The following is a 16211-nucleotide window of genomic DNA, read 5'->3' on the forward strand; positions in this document are numbered from 1 at the left end:
GAATGCTGTCAGAGGGACAGTTAGTCGGCCGCAGATGCTTAACTATATCTGATAGTGAGGAGAGAGATACTGGCTCAAACTGGCAAAACCACCTACGACTCTAAAGACTACCTTAAGTGCTACTTTTAAAGCTTGTTATATATCTCTGCTATACTTCTATAAAGAAAATATGTTGCCAATTGAATTACTTCAAACCCATAAAGAACCAATACCTCACACTGATGACATGTTCAGGTAAAATGGGACAGTCATGTTTGTTTTTCAGTGGTTAAATCTATTCATCTATCAGTTCAGCTATTCTTTTTCTACATCGTCAATCCCAGCCAGCATTTGTATGTGGGGCCCATAGTAAATGTGATGAAAAAATGGGCCCTTTATGGGATTGTCTGCAGGGTCCATATTGGCCCCTGGCCAACAGCCCACAAGTGGGTTTACCCAAGTGCGTATGAGCCCAAAATGGTCATTTTTTCTAGGGCCACTAGGGTAAACCCATCCATGTGGGCAACTGGCCAATATAAGGCCAATTTTTTCGCCCATTTACTACCCCCATGGGCCCTACATACAAATGTTTGCTGGAATATAACCTAGCTATTTGTTTTAAAAAGACTGTCCAACTTTTCTGCCATGCTTTCCCTGTTATTTTGCTGCCTGTATATTAGGTGCCATATTGTTTACAATTAAAGTGTGTGGGTGCTTGCATGTGTGTGGCTAATTCTGGATCTTTGTGGCTGACATGGACTCACTGCATCATCTTTAATATTTTTAAGAGACAAAAATACAAAAAAAAAAATATTTATGTTGCCTGATATTACAGTGTGGCACTAAAATGGAGCAAGTCATGAATTTATGGCACCTGGTAGCCTAAAATATGCTGGTTTCACTTCAGTTAAATGCCCCATTTTATTTTAATTTTGTCTCAATTTACCTGAATGTATTAAGTACTCATTCAAAACCATTTTCCACAAGTAAATTGTGAAAACATTTTGATCACAAGTCAAACATATAATAGAATGCAACATCCCACAACCAGTTTTGTTGTTATACGCACAACATATATGTTTTAGCTGCAGTGCACTTATCATGAAAATTAAAAAAAAAAAAATCAACATGCCACTGGCTTACATTGGAAGATCTGGGACCTGTGTTTTATTGTATCTTTGCTCTGCCCATACTACTTTATCTCAGGCCCGTTGAACTGATTGTTCAATGTAAAGCACATTTGTTGCAGCAGTGCAATAACATGTGATGATTGGCTGCTAATAAAGAGCGATCCCAAGGTGCAAAACCTTATTCGTCCCATTTTACCTGATGTCTCAATGACCTGATTCACCCTAACACTCTGAACACTGATACATACTTTTACTTTTGATACTTTAAGTACATTGTGTTGGTAATATGTACGTACTTTTACTTGAGTAAAAAAAATAAATGCAGGGCTTTTGCTTGTAATCGAGTACTTTCATGTTTTATTATTACTACTTTTACATAGGTAAAATCTCTAATTATCTCTCCTACCACTGTTCAAAACTGTAGTGCTAAGTGGTAAAGATTGTTATTTAAACTATTTACGACATTTGTGACAGCTCGTGAAGGCAACACTAGCGGAATGCTAGGGGGCGTGGCCACGAAGGCACCTACACGACGTCATCATAGTTGGGTCTCATGTTTACGTGGAAAACATGGCGGCGGAGTACCAACAAGGAGACAGCAGCTAGTAACTGCGACTGGCAGCGCGCCGGGAGCTCAACGACAGATATATTTAACCGTTAGTTTTTAGATTTGTCTCGCTGATATTTCGCATGAAGCAGTTTCCCTCTTGTTTCAGCCACAGGGACCGCGGTGATGGAAGACGAGGAGAGGCAAAAGAAGCTGGAGGCCGGCAAAGCAAAGGTAGGATTCTCAGTTTTTGGTATTAGCATAACTCACTAACACTGCTGTCTCTGCTGTAAAGTAGTACCGTAATGTTGTGGTCAACTTATTTTCTCACGGCCGAGTCTGTCAGCTGTTTTTCGCCCCCCCTCCCCTTCTTATCCCCCCCTCAGCTGTCAGTCCCAGAAAACATGCGCCCTGCTCCCACAGCCGGGGTGTTAGCATAGCCACTGCTAGCCCCAGACTCCTTTGTCATGCTGCATGTCAAACCCCACTATGTTTCATTTTACTCTATGAAACTGGCGTGTAAAAAGTGTCCACGCATTGCTTACTTAATCACCCGAGAGTCAAGCCGTCACATCGTTATCAAAGGCTTATAAACGCCACCTGAAGTGAGGCTGACAGGCTGGTGTAACAGGATTTACAGGACATATCCCCACTAGCTAGAGCAAATACTGCCCCACATGCCAAACGTGTGTGCTACATTGGCTTTATCAATCACCAGCATCAACATCTAGGTCAGGACAACCCCCCACCCGTCCAGCAACTGATGTAAAACAATGTTGCTCTAACAAGAAAATGCTGCATTTAATTTTGCCCTGTAGACCTGGATTGATGCCCATGCCATGTTCGATACTTAAAGCACAAAATTTGCATTTTACATGTTATAAATTGCAATGATGTAAATGATAAACTGCCCTGAATGAGCTATGCTGACTCACTGCTCGTAGCTTTGACTGGTGAGGTCCTGCATGACCTTGCAGCAGCTCTGGCATTGATAATTGTATGCCCAAACATTCTGGATGTGAACTCTGTACAAGTTAGGGAGATCTTAATGAGATGTAATGGTCTGAACGGGCATAAAATAGATAATGTAGGCTATGTATCATATGTAAATAACATGTGACTAATTGGAGCATATGTGCAACACAGAGAGGAATTAAACACAAAAAATGTTGTCTATGAGTGCAACTATTTAGTAATAGTAGGCTCAACCTTGATGGTCTCATCTCAGCACAACAGTCACAAATAGTTTTTCATCACTATCACTCACGTCACTCACTATTATTGCAGTTTTTGTCCAGCTGTGATTCTCTATAAACCCCATACATTTACAAAAAGCATTAAGAATAAGAATGATTTCTGTTGGGCAGACTTGAAACAGTGCAACACTCTGAGTGCTTTCCACCCTTGCCCTGCAGAGAAACATCTACGCTATTTGGTGTCTCTTTTGGTCAGTACAGGTTTCACACTGCAGCTGGTGATCTGGCTTCTAGGTTATCACAGTGGGAGAGACCACGAGAAAGACCATCTCCGTGGTTATGGCTTTGGCATTTTTCGGTTTATAAAAGGCCTCTCTGTGCTGCAGGAGGGGGTTGCTGTTTTTCTTTCCACACAGTACCATGTCACCATGCCCTCACATGCAGGGGAGAAACTTCACAAGATATTTCACTGAATAACACATTTATAATAGTAAGCACTGCAGTGAGGATATCTAGGACATTTTTATTTGTTCTAATAGCCTCCCAAAGTCAGACTGGATTTTGCAAGCTTAAATTGAGTCCAAGCTGAGTTGTGTCAGAGTCAATCAGCAAAGTATGGGGAGCGCTCAGATGATGACATGACCTAGTGTTTGTCTAGACCTCCAAACCTTAAGGGAAACATTTTTGATAGGTGTTTTAGATATAAAGTAAATACTTAGTTTGCACCTGTGTGGCTGCCTCAGATATATTTTGCTGATCGTTCAGAGGAAGTATGACATTATCAGGACAGCCGCTGTGATTTGCCAATTTGAAAATCAGAAGCAAGGACAGCTGATAGTGACTTCATAACGCGTTTCTTGAATCAGGTAGCATGTCTGAGTGAAAGGAGAACTGTCGTTTCTCTATTGTACAGACTGCTTGGAATGACGTCCATCCTGAGCAAGTGCCTATTGAGTCATATCAGACAATGAGAAGAAGTGTTAATTGTGGGCTGGTGTTGCCAGGCTATTGTTCCAAGCCATTAGCGGCAGATGCATTGTTGCTTTCACTTTTAGCTGTGTGGCACCATATTGACAAGTGCATTACCGGCATAATGGAGTTACTCGTGCAAGACTTGAAGCTCAGTTCTCCAATTACATGGCAGAGAGGGCTTGAGTGAGGCATCACGGTGATAATCTCAAGATGGTGGAAAGATCTTTGTGTAATGGCAAAGAAACTCCCAGACTCAGATATGGTATCTTTTACAATCACCAGTGGGTAAGTCTGTGGCTTTATCTCGTGCCACTTTTAGGTGCAAACCCAGACTCTGCAGATGTCTCAATAAGGAAAATCATCTTACAGTGACACGGTGTAGTTCAGTGCAGTTAAATTTTATCAATTGAAACATAAAAAAAAAAATCATTTATCCAAATAGTTGTTGCCAGTAAAGGTTGAAATGTTTACTGTCATAGGCGTGTCTCGCCACTGAATGAAATTAGCTTTATAATATTGATTTTCCCTTTTACTTTTTTATATATCTTTTTGTCTGTAGAGCATTCTCAGTCTGTCCATTAGTCTGTTACACACAGTATATTGAACAGCGTGGATTTTTTAAATTTCAAATTCCACTTCAGGGAGCACTGTGCCAGCCCTTTTGCTGTTCCAGCATTTTCAGAATCATACAGATGGGCTGAGGGGCAGGGCACTGCAGTGTTTTTTAATATGGCCTATGGGACGCACGCATCACTCATAAAGGACGCCTCGCTTATTTGTTTCTCTGCTTCTCTGATGTGCCTGCTGGTCACTGATTAAAATATGTTGGTAACTTTACCAGCCTCTGCCATTATAATTGGTGGGCTTTATTGACGGGTTGTAAAGCTTGGTATCATTCCACAAAATGAGGCATCAGGGCAGTGAATATCTGATGCACAATGTCATAGATTGATATATCATTGCTTGCTTGTGACTGTGATGCTAAAAAGATATACATGTGTGTTTCCATCCCCCTGTTTTTATGCTCATTTTCAATTTGTGCATAAAAAAATCTGAGTGTAGACACTGATAATTTGGGAGAAATATTGCAAAAAAGTTTTTACGATTAGGGGAGGTGCAAAAATTGGTGCATGAACAAAAGTAAAATGCCAGAAAGCGCAATGGAAACCAACTTGGTGAACTGATAATGCACATGAAGCATGTGACTTAAATGTTCACTGAAGAGACAAAAATATCAGCTCTCTGTGGAGCAGTGAGGAGACTGGACCCTTCCTCACATTGATACATGAAATAAACATATAAACAATATCTCCAATATGGGTATATTATGGCTCTTTTAATGACCTTGTTTCATTGTGTCCTCTTCTTCTGCAGTGGTTTAATGAAACTGACTGGAGAATATGCTCCACCAGCTGTTTATCTCCATGAACCAACATCTTCTTTTGCAGATTTTCTAAAAACTCTGTTAAAATGTGTGCTACATTTGCATGAAAACCTGGCTATGGTCATTATTTCCTAACCAAAAAAACAATATATTAACTTTAAAAAAAAGTTTTTATAGCAGCAGTCCAAATTAGAGCGACCATTTGCCAAACCATGTATGACGCAGCAAGTTTAATAGTGAGACAATTGCAAGTAGGTTGCCTTGGCGCTCAAATAGCCTAAAGGTCAGTGTCACTGTCAGGCAGCATTGGAGGATTTGAGGACAGCAAAGGTACAAGTTGATCTACTTAGCCAAGGCCTGAATGGTTAATCCTTTATGTGACTAATCATGTACGTGCCCCGTTCAGCTCTATATGATGAATAGACTTTGACCACCATGGCTTATTCAGTTTATTAATTGGCTTAATTGACACTGGAGGGTTTTACTTTTTGGCTGCAGTCTTTCTCATCACTGTATGTTTGAATGTGTAGCATTGAATGCCTTTGAAGTGTGTGTAGTGTCATGCTGTACGGCTTGAGAAGGGATTGCCAGGTGATTAATTGAATGTGATAGTGTAACAGCTGTCCAGTTTTAATTAGCTACAACTTGGAGGAAGATGACTGAACCTAACTTTCTGTGCAGGTCTGGAAACTTTTGTGAAGACTGAAGAGAGTCTTTGCCCCTCTTTTGAAATGTATAAAATGTTTTTTCACTTGAAGCATCTTGCAGAAAAGTTCCAGAAGCTTGCTGGTTTCGCTGTCAGAATGAGACGAAAGGTCTTCAGTTAGGAGCAAGTATCTCTGTGCCCGAAATAATTCATCACAGCTTTAGTGTGATATATGTTGGGATGTATTCACACCAGACTGCTTTTTGTAGTGTTGCAGTCTCTCAGTTCGAGTTGTTTGGTCACGCACTACAGTGTTTATAACAATCTTTTTTTGCACCAAATAAAAATCCTGAAAGTGTTAAGTCACGAGTGTCTTCCATATGAACTGTGCCTTGAACGAACTACAGAAAACAACACCAAGATGTTTTGGTGTATAAGGACCAAAAAAGCCCAACACTGATTTCTCAGGAGAATATGGTGAGGACATGCAACAATAGTCCTATAGGCTAGTTTCAAACCCAGGACATTGCACGCATGTCATTGTGACCTATGTCAATTTTTTTGTGCGTCATTGGAGTAGCAGCCATTTTCCTTTTGCTTGCTGTCCACTGTTTTTGGGTTTTTTTTGGAGTGAGGGAGGCTGTAGCAGTTGTCATTAGGAGGATGATGCTGCATGAGCATCTCATTCTCAGTTGAGATTATAAGGATGCTTGACTTTGATGACGGCTTATATTAGTTGAATGCAAAGGCACGTAGAGCAGGGAAAAATAAGTATCACTTGAGAGTGACTTGTTGGTCCGCAGAACCAAATTTCATTGTTCACTGATAATATGTGCCTGCTGAGAATCAGAATTAACCTCTGTAATGACTTTGTGCTTGGCACTGAGAGCAGTCTTTGCTGTGTGAAGCGAATCAGGAGCAGGGCAGGAGTAGTTAAGAGTTCATCAGAGGTTTATAGCTCTGTAAGATGCATATGCACACAAATTATAGTCAGTTCCAGCCTCTGTGTTTGAACGTTTCACGACGAAGCTCCACCCGCTGCACTCGTTATGATGAAGCAGGTGGGGCAGAGGTGGCTTCAGTTGCTGTTGCTTTGTTTTCAGGGCGATTAGCTTTTGTTGCTAACTGGAATGTGTGCATGAAGCGCAGGATTTTTGCCCTCCAGCAGCTGGCTGTTGACTCACAATGTTGCTGCCTGGCAGTCTCATTGACACATGACATCGGAGGCTGTGAGCTTCCCCCCCTCTGACGTCCACTGCACTGCTGTATTTCAGTGTTGCTTTGGTATTTTTTAGCAGTGTGTGTCTCAAAGACATTGAGCAAACTCTTTTGTAAATGATACATGTAAACTGTACATTAAACATCACATGTAATCCTTCTTAATATGTGGGAAAGAGTTTTAAACAAACTTGTGCATTCAGCATGTTTTTTTTTTTTTCCCCTTGGGGCAGGGACGTTATGCTCTTCTGAAAGAAGCTGTAGTTATTGGTCAGCTGCGTTCCTTGTGTTTCGTCATGCATCACACAAAGCAGTCATATGTATTTTTTCTATTTAAATAATGTTTCCTCATGTATTGATTTTTGCACTTCTAGGTGCAACCATTGCTGTGATGATGATTTACAGGTGACTTGTAGTTAAAGCCTGCAGAACAAGGTGGTAGTTATCCAGAGGGTAGCCTTGTATGTAGGGCTGCTCAATTATGCAAAGATCTCAATCACAGTTACTTTGGTCAGTGTTGAGATCACGATAATTTAACCCGAGCACTCATTGACCAATGGCTCTCTTTGCGGCATCTTGTTTGGAGGTGAACTAAACATGCCAAAGCCTGGCTGAGAGTCAGTTTGGACTTATAGGGAGGGGCAAAAGTGCACCATTATAAAGGACAGGAGTGTGCTGGCTTCATAACACAGGAAAAAATGTTAAAACAATTTTCTCTCAATTATCTTTTTTTATAAGCTAAAATCGTAATTGAAAATAGAATTTGATTAATTGCCCAGCCCTACTTGAATGTACTATGTAAGTGGTAAAAATGGGTAACTGATTTGTATTGTGGATATTGATATATCTATGGTACATTTCCTAGTAAATCGCTTGATAAACTGTTCATGGATGAAATAACCACAGAATAATGTTTGTTTTGGCTAAGTCATCCCATAAAATTCCTGACAAATGAAAAATCTTTTCACAAATCAATCCTGATTAACTCCAACTTTGCCTACGATGGTTAATAGACTAACTTATAAAGGGATACACACCTCAGACATAATAGCAAAATCTCTTATGGTAGGCAAATTTACATCATCTCATAATATGTATCATGTGTAGGGCTGCACGATATGTTGTTGTTATTTTACCAGAGATTGTGATTGTCATATGAGTCGTGATTTTAGTCGGAATGGTAATTTTCCATTTAATTTTCACTGGAAAAAACAAAATCAAAGACATTATACCAACACACATCAGTACTCAACCTGACTATCAAAACATTGATTTTGTAGCTTTCAGTAACACGAGATTATAATTGCAATTTATCTTATTTTATCATCTGAAAAAAATCCAGCACAGTTTACTGGATGTTGTTGTTGATGCTGTTTGTCAGCTACTACTAGAAATGGATATAAAAAAAAAAGCCTGTGGTAAAAAATATGCCTGTGTAAATGTTTTCAGACAGCAGATGGTGATACACCTACGTAGTCTCTTTTCCCAGATGGTGATACAGCTACACGGGCTCCAGCACTCCATATGTTCTGCCAATGCTCTGCTCTGTGCGGCCAAATAGGGCAGCCTGATATGATAAGCAGCTCAACGAAAGGCCGGGTTTCCCGAGACTTCTCCAAAACTCAGGGTGCTTTCTGCTGGCAGATCGCACACTACTGCTACTAGTGTGCTCCTCTGATTGAGTCAGAATTAAAGGACAGCCGTGTTGTTTTCAGAGCCTCTCTGTCGTCGTAATCACCAGATTCTCCATCTGTAACACTGGCACTCATTCATATCTCGTGCCTGGTGTTTAATGGATGAAGCTCCTGTGGAAGTACAGATAGACGGGTATATTTAGATGAGGGGTGGGGCGTGTGTGGAGGTGCAGAGGCACACATCAGAAGCCCTTTGAGCTTTTAAGCTGTGTGTTGTAGGTGGGAGACGTGACCACGACGCCCACTCTCAGCTCTGTCGTGTCGGCCTTGAACCTTTTGTGCAGCATCACTGAACCAGGCGTGTCGAAAAGTGCCTACTTTTGTGCTGACTTGGCTGCTGCAGGAGCGTGGTTTGTAGGAGAGGTGCTTAAAATCAGTGCTGCAAATAGAGCTGCAATGAGTAACTTTATTTGATCAACAAAAAAATGAATCGGCAGGTATTTTCATGATCGAGTAATCTTTTTATTCTCTTTTTTTTTGTGAGCAAAAATGCCAAGTACAGTACTGTCTAATGTCAGAACCCCAAAGAACGAAACAAAAATGCTGGTATTGTTGTCAAACAATAATGCCAAACCTGTACGATAATTTGCAATTAGGGTTATGTTTTCTGTCATAGGGTACATTTCCTGGACAGGTGAGCTTGCATTAGCTCAGTGTCCTTGGCAACAGTCTGCCTATATCTACAGCAATCCATTCAACACCTGTGCTGTGACACCTGCAGCCCCTGCTGTCTGCCCTGCTCAGCTGACTCTGCCGTCTATTTGCTGTCACCGCTTGCTCATACATAATACACATCAGTAGTAGTACTGACCAGGCTGTGTAATTAGTGTCATCATTTCCCTGGGGATGATTAATGTAAAATACTCCTACTGCTTTTGTTTACAGTATAAAATTGGTCTGTATGTGTGTCAAAGAAGGAGAGGGAGAATGAAGGTTATTGTGTTGTATAGTCTGTGTTGCTGTCACCTCACAGCAAGAGGGTTTAGGGTCCGAACCCGGGCAAAAACATGCAAGTGAGGTCAATTGTTGATGCTAAATTTGGTAGGTGTTCAGTGTGAATGTGAGCGTGGTTATTTGTCTCCATGTGTCAGCCTTGTAATAGTCTGGCAAATTGTCCAGGGTTGAGACAGACCAAGCATCATGATGCTGTTGTGAAGATGAGGGAAGATTTATATTAAGTCTTAATCTAAAAAAAGGTATGTAAATTAGCACAAGCGCTCCAGTTTCTCACATTGATGTGACGTGGAGTAAGGCTCTCACAACCACAGAAAGTTATTTCAGTCATAGATCCATGAATATTCACAATTCAAACACAAAAAGATGTGTGGTGCTCAATAAAGCAAAGAATAACATTTTGAAAATGGTGAAGAAGATAACAAAAATGTTATCTGCTGTTCAGACAGATCGTTGACATAGTTTATAAATGTAATCCCTTTAGTAGGGATTAGCACCTGGCAGAGCAAGAGGCATGTGTCGGGTCATATGGCCACAGGGAGGGAGGACTCGCTCGGAGCAGTGGGGAAGAAGCCTTTTTGGGACACACAATGTTTCGCTTGAGTTTCACGAAACTGTGTAGACTCAGAGTAGGTTCATATGTTGTTTTATTTTTGTTAGATGTATAAACTCTGTGCTGTGTGAAAGGAGCTGGCTCTTACCCCAAAGTCTGAGAATTGGGGTCAGATGAACAGAGATCTGAATGGAAGCTTCGACTGGAAATGTAGAATAGAATGATGCTTTAATGGATGTTTGTTGTGTTTGCTAATGTTTTTTCTGTAACTTCCAAGGTCCACCATTGAAGCAGAAAATGTAATTTTCTATCTTTAACACTGCCTGTTTCCCTTTCTCCTCTTCAGCTGGCTGAGTACCGTCAGAGAAAAGCTCACGCGGACTCCCAGAAGAAACAGAAAAAGAAGAAGAAAAAGAAGCCGGGCGAGGAATCTGAGGGGGACTCGCAGGGAAGGGTGGAGGTCGAGCAGCCTGTGGGAGGAGAGGAGGTCTCAGGCGGAGGACGAGATGGATCACAAGAAGGAAATAAAGACCCACCCACCACAGAGTTCAGCTTCGCCAGGACGCTGCGGAGCGGAGAGACTGTCAAGCATGACCAGACCTACACCATAGAGGTACACACACTTACTCATAACAACTGTACAGTAGCAGCTACAGTCTGTTCATTCTTTTTAATGCATATGACTCTGACCATACCTACACACATTAGGCGTCTGTTCCACTAAAGGTCATGTCAGAGCAGTTAATAACTATTTTCATTATTGACTGGCTTGCTGATTATTTTCTCTATTAATCACTGAATAGTTTAGTCTAAAAAATGTTAGAAAATACTGAAAAATGCTCATTAAAATGTCTTTAAGCTCAAGTTGACACATAAACCCAGATACTCAGTTTACTATCAACGGAAACCAGCAAATATTTGAGAAGCAGAAGCCATAAATTTATGTTGCTGCTGAAAAAATTCAGGAAGGATTTCTGGGTGTTGCCATGTTTAAGGTGATGTCAACAAAAGACTGTCTCCAATCGAAATTCAAAACTGGTTTGAACATGCCCATGTGTTTTGTCATCATTTTAAGTTTGTTGAGCAACAGAGAAAACAAATGAGTGTTTTTTGTTTTTTTAATTACATTAACCAGAGTAAAATCCACATGCCCACTGGTTTAAAATATTCTAAAATACATCTTGTAAAACTAAGACGATGTTGCATATGCCACTTTATATTATAGAACTAACTAAAATTTGACTTCAATAATATTGTACACAACTTTTTTTAATGACACCTCACATTTTTATGACACCTCACATTATATTCATTCACATCTCCAGAATATCTCTTCAAAGATTAGTCTGTGGCAAATAATAATGTTTACTGTAACTGCTTTAAAACAGCATTCAGCACATTTATTTCAGTGAGAAGTCACACAAAATTGCAGTATATAATGCTCATTATAATCATTATCAGTGTTTGTTCTCATTCAGTGATAGGGTTATTTTGGACATATTTAAAGCAAATACTGCACAGATAATTGAAATATTATTGAAATCACAATATGGCCAAATGCATCATCCAAATCATAGGAGCTCCAATGTTTTGATAAGAGTAAGATGTGTCACAGCATACTATTATAAATGAAGTATTGTGGTGCTTCATAGATGCCCCACCCTACAAATCATGTTCCAGACATAAGGGAACATGTGTCTTTAGTACAGACCCCAGCTAAAATGACATCATCATCGTTTTTTTGTTTATTTTTTTTCTATGAAAATGAAACTGGCCCAATAAAATCACAACGCATATTGCAAAATCTGTCAGAAAAATCATTGGGATATTGAGCAGCCCTGTTTAAAGCCTTTTTAGATATCAGCACTCCTCAGAAAAGTGTTTATTCAATCTCTATTGCCACAGTCTGATTTTAATTACAGTCTGTCTGCTCCTTCTGCAACGGAGAGTCTTTAAACTCAAGACATTTTATGGCTTTAGGTTTTTTTTGTCATTAACATATACTTGTAAGAGCTGAAAGAGATGCATTTGTTGTTGTAGATCTGTGCGAAAATGATCATTGTTCCCTCCAGATTTTTGTTTCTGTTGTCTCCTTGAGTTTAATGAGCCCGCTGTCATGACAACCAGTCCGACTGGGAGCAAAGAGCACCTTTGAGTTACCTTACTTCCTCCGGATTTTTAGAATTAATTGTTCATTAAACGGAAAGAGTCCAGGTGAAGGTGTATGATATTATTGAGTCACACAATTTAATCTGAATAAACATTAAAACATATCTACTTACTGAGACCTTCACACTTAAAACAGGCAAGCAGAATAAACAATAGATTAATGACCACTTTGGTTTTAATGGGGCTGTTCTTTCAAAGAAAAGCCTATTTTCCCTCTGGTACTAAAAAACCTTTACCTGAAGCCTTCCTAGAAAAATGAACAGTTCTCACTATTAAATCAAAACGCACATTCACCAAAATCTAACTAGTGAGACCCGTACATGTGGAAAAGAAATGTATCTTTGATTAAGTATCCTAAAGGTGGAGTTTGGACTTAGGTTTGGACTAATTGGTATTCGTGTTATTGTATCTCGAGATGTTTTGCTTGTTGGAGGCCGCTGACTAAATGATATGATTAAAGAGAGATCTGAAAGACTTCAATAGATGATAAGAAGAACTTTTATTTTAATCCTCTAATTTTAACAGTTTACTTAACTATTGTGCTGCGTTACAAGTAGGCTACAACATTAGCACAATCAACTAGCCAAATGCTGGTAGAATGTGCAAGTGGCTTGCAGATGCCATTCGACCAGTGGACAAAAAAAGTAGGCCTAAATTTGCACGCTGGACTCCTGGTTTTATACGTTGGTGCAGTGATGCTTTGATTGTCATTCCTATTTTGCAGAGGATTAACTGATTTATTGTTGGGTGTGAATTTCATAAAATTCACAAACTTTTTAAAGTTTTGGTTTTGCTGGGGCTTCGGTTAAACTTTCAGCTGCTTAGTTCTTCCTTTGTATAATACATCACAGCCGGATACCTTCATCAAGCATGCTGTTTGAAACTTAACAACAGAGGGATGAAAAATCAATGTTTTTGCATTCTACGAATTAATTTCATGTCCACACAAACCACTGCAGCCCTTGAAAACCAGGCTTGCTTGTTGAAATTCAAGAAATATTTAGTCAGTTCAGTGTTTGAAAGGATAATTGGTATTTGGTCTGTAAGCTTTACAAACATACATGACCTTCAACCTGCAACGAATTTCATTCATTAGTTTTAATAATGTTCCTGACGAATAAATATTGAGCAGAAAATCTGTTGAAGCAGTTTGAAAAACATGCACAGTCCTGGGGGCTCTTACACTTCTTTTTTTTCATCATTCAAGCCCTCTCAGTCTCTTTTATCGGCTCTGCGCAGCCACTTTTTCCCTGAACCCACTGTACATCTGATGCCCACAAAACTACTGGTTGCCATGGAAACAGACAATTGCCTTTAAACAGGTTGAGATGCGTCGGTCTGTGCGACCAATTCCTGTGGCCTTGCAACACTTTTTAGCAGACCTTAAGATTGATTGAATGTATGAGTGTTTTGTTGCGCAGCAAGGTTTTTTTTTTACCTTGGGAACGACCCACAATCCTGTCTGTTACAAAAGGCTGTGGGACACACTGTACTCTCCTGCTACACGGATGGAAGCTGTTATGTGTCACTAACAAATGAAACCGGTGACTGAGCCATACAGCGTGGTATGTGTGAATTATTTATGTGGATAAATTATGAAACCTCTTAAAGTTAAATGGTTAATACTCCCTCCCCGACTAAATGGTCATGAGGTCTGATTCTCTTCAGAGGTTTTCTAGTGACGCTGCTTTCTGTGAGCAGGAAATGGTTGCTGTGGAAACACAACAGCGTCAAAGTTTTTCATTCTCAAGTCTTTCACAATATAAGCAATTACAAATACGGAGTGGGTTGACTCATTGATGCCTCGAAGACATCCGCATCTGCAATTAAACTTTGCATCCATCTATGAGGTTGTAATAAAATGTTAACGTCACGTTACTTTGCAATTTTTCTTCTTTATGCTGATCAGTTTGAGGTGATGTTCTGCAATCAGTTGATGCAAAACCTGTCATTTCTCCCTCTTACTGGACCCCGTACAGTTAAAATTGATGAGCCAGAAATTAACCCAAAAATAGACTTCAATAATGGCCGTCATTACTGGGAGTGGGAGTGAGAAAGGAGCTGCGAGACAGAAGTAGGTTAGGCCCATATTTTAATGCTACAGAAATAGGACATAAGGCAGGCATTATTTGAAATTGTAATGACTGAACATTTTATTTTAACCATTTTATATTTGATCGAAGACTTCTAGAGCTGTAACGACCCCTTTTTTGTTCCACAACAAAAGACAGAAAATTTACTGCAATTACACTTATTTAGCTGCTGACATGTTGGATGTCAGTGTGTCTGCAGGTCTTTAACAACCCTTGAAATGTCTTTTTGAAATTCAGTTGTAGGAATATAAGGCCTCAAAAGTCATTAAATAGTCTTAAATTGTAGTTTGTGAGGTTTTAATTGCAACAAATATTTTATCTAATTTAATTTATCCATCTTTTATTTTATTTTTTTGTCAAAATAAGTCAAGCTCTTCTTAAAGAGCATAAAAGTCCACATTTCTGATTTACAAATCTTTGAACCAACCACTGAACGTAATAGTTTTTTTTACTTTGTACCTGCAGCAATCTGTTGGCAAAATTTTGATGAATCAAACTCACTTAAATAACCATATTCCTACATAAAACTTACCTCTGCACTAGTGCTGCAATGATTAATTGATTCATTAAGTAGTTGTTAGCTATTACATTTAATCGTAATTTATTAATCTGGTTGTGTAATTAAAACAGAACAGTCAAATTTCTTTGGTTCCAGTTTCTTTAATATGAATATTTGCTGCTTTCTTTACTCCTCCACGACAGTACACGGTAAATTTTTGGGTTGTGGACAAACCAAGACATTTGAGTACGTCATCTGGGCTTTTTGGAAACACTGATAGACATTTTCTCTATTTTCTGACATTTTATAAACCAAACAATCAATCAATTAACCAAGAAAACAGTGAAAATAATAATTGTTTGCAGCTCTACGCTGCACTGAACCCACACATATCATATGGTGCTTCTGTCATGATTGAAAGCATATTTATTTTATATTCCGTTAGTTTCCTACACACAGTATTGATGAATTTTCTTTATTCTCTCTGCTGCAGCCGGAGAGTGAAGTGTCCACTACTGCTGAAGATTATTCCTCAGAGGTGAGATGATCTTTCTGAAAATATTAACCATCACCTTTTGATTTTATGGTATCTCCAAATGTTTTTCACAGTGTTTACACGGATGCAACTTGCACACTGAAGCGTCTGTGCAGGGCTGCCAGTGTGGTTGTGTTCATGGTCACATCTGTGGCTTACTTCCTGTTTTTTAGGATCATCCAGAGGATGTTTTGTGGATTTTGTGAAAGTTTTTCATAATTTACACCTTGTTAGCCAGGTGGTTTGTTGATTGTTTTTATTGGAAATGGCATTGGAGACCCGATAGAGAAGCAGAGGGAAGCACATCACTGTAGTCAGCCAGTACACATCCGCTGAGTCAGACTACTAAACAGGGAACTACACAACATCACATGTTGGTAAAATCTTTCTTTGGTGGAGACTTTACTAAACGTCAACTGCAAACCTCACCACTCATTTTCAGGACAGTGGGTGAAAGTCTTGGAGGCCATTATTCTTCGCCTGTTCTCAAACTGTGTCCCTAATATGCTCAGCTGGAATTTGTGCTACATGAATAAAGTTCTTATTAGTCAAATTAAAGACAATCGTGCTTGTAACAGTGGCACTACTAAAAACCAGTATCATCAAAAATTCTTCAAACTCTTGTTGCTGATTTTCTGCTGG

At 39.5% G+C, this 16211-nt stretch overlaps 1 protein-coding gene across 6 annotated transcripts in view; it reads left to right on the forward strand.

The window, feature by feature from the left end:
- Positions 1–1655: 1655 nt before the first annotated feature.
- akap9 (A kinase (PRKA) anchor protein 9) overlaps positions 1656–16211 on the forward strand; it is an 85755-nt gene continuing 71199 nt past the window's right edge. For all 6 annotated transcript variants that reach the window (XM_050035393.1, XM_050035395.1, XM_050035394.1 and 3 more), the window contains exons 1-3: positions 1656–1890; positions 10620–10886; positions 15528–15572. In XM_050035393.1, coding sequence (XP_049891350.1) covers positions 1843–1890; positions 10620–10886; positions 15528–15572 — 360 coding nt within the window. In that variant the 5' untranslated portion in view covers positions 1656–1842. The remainder of the gene's footprint in view (positions 1891–10619; positions 10887–15527; positions 15573–16211) is intronic.

Source organism: Epinephelus moara, chromosome 22 (genome assembly GCF_006386435.1).
Source record: "Epinephelus moara isolate mb chromosome 22, YSFRI_EMoa_1.0, whole genome shotgun sequence".
Taxonomy (NCBI): domain Eukaryota; kingdom Metazoa; phylum Chordata; class Actinopteri; order Perciformes; family Serranidae; genus Epinephelus; species Epinephelus moara.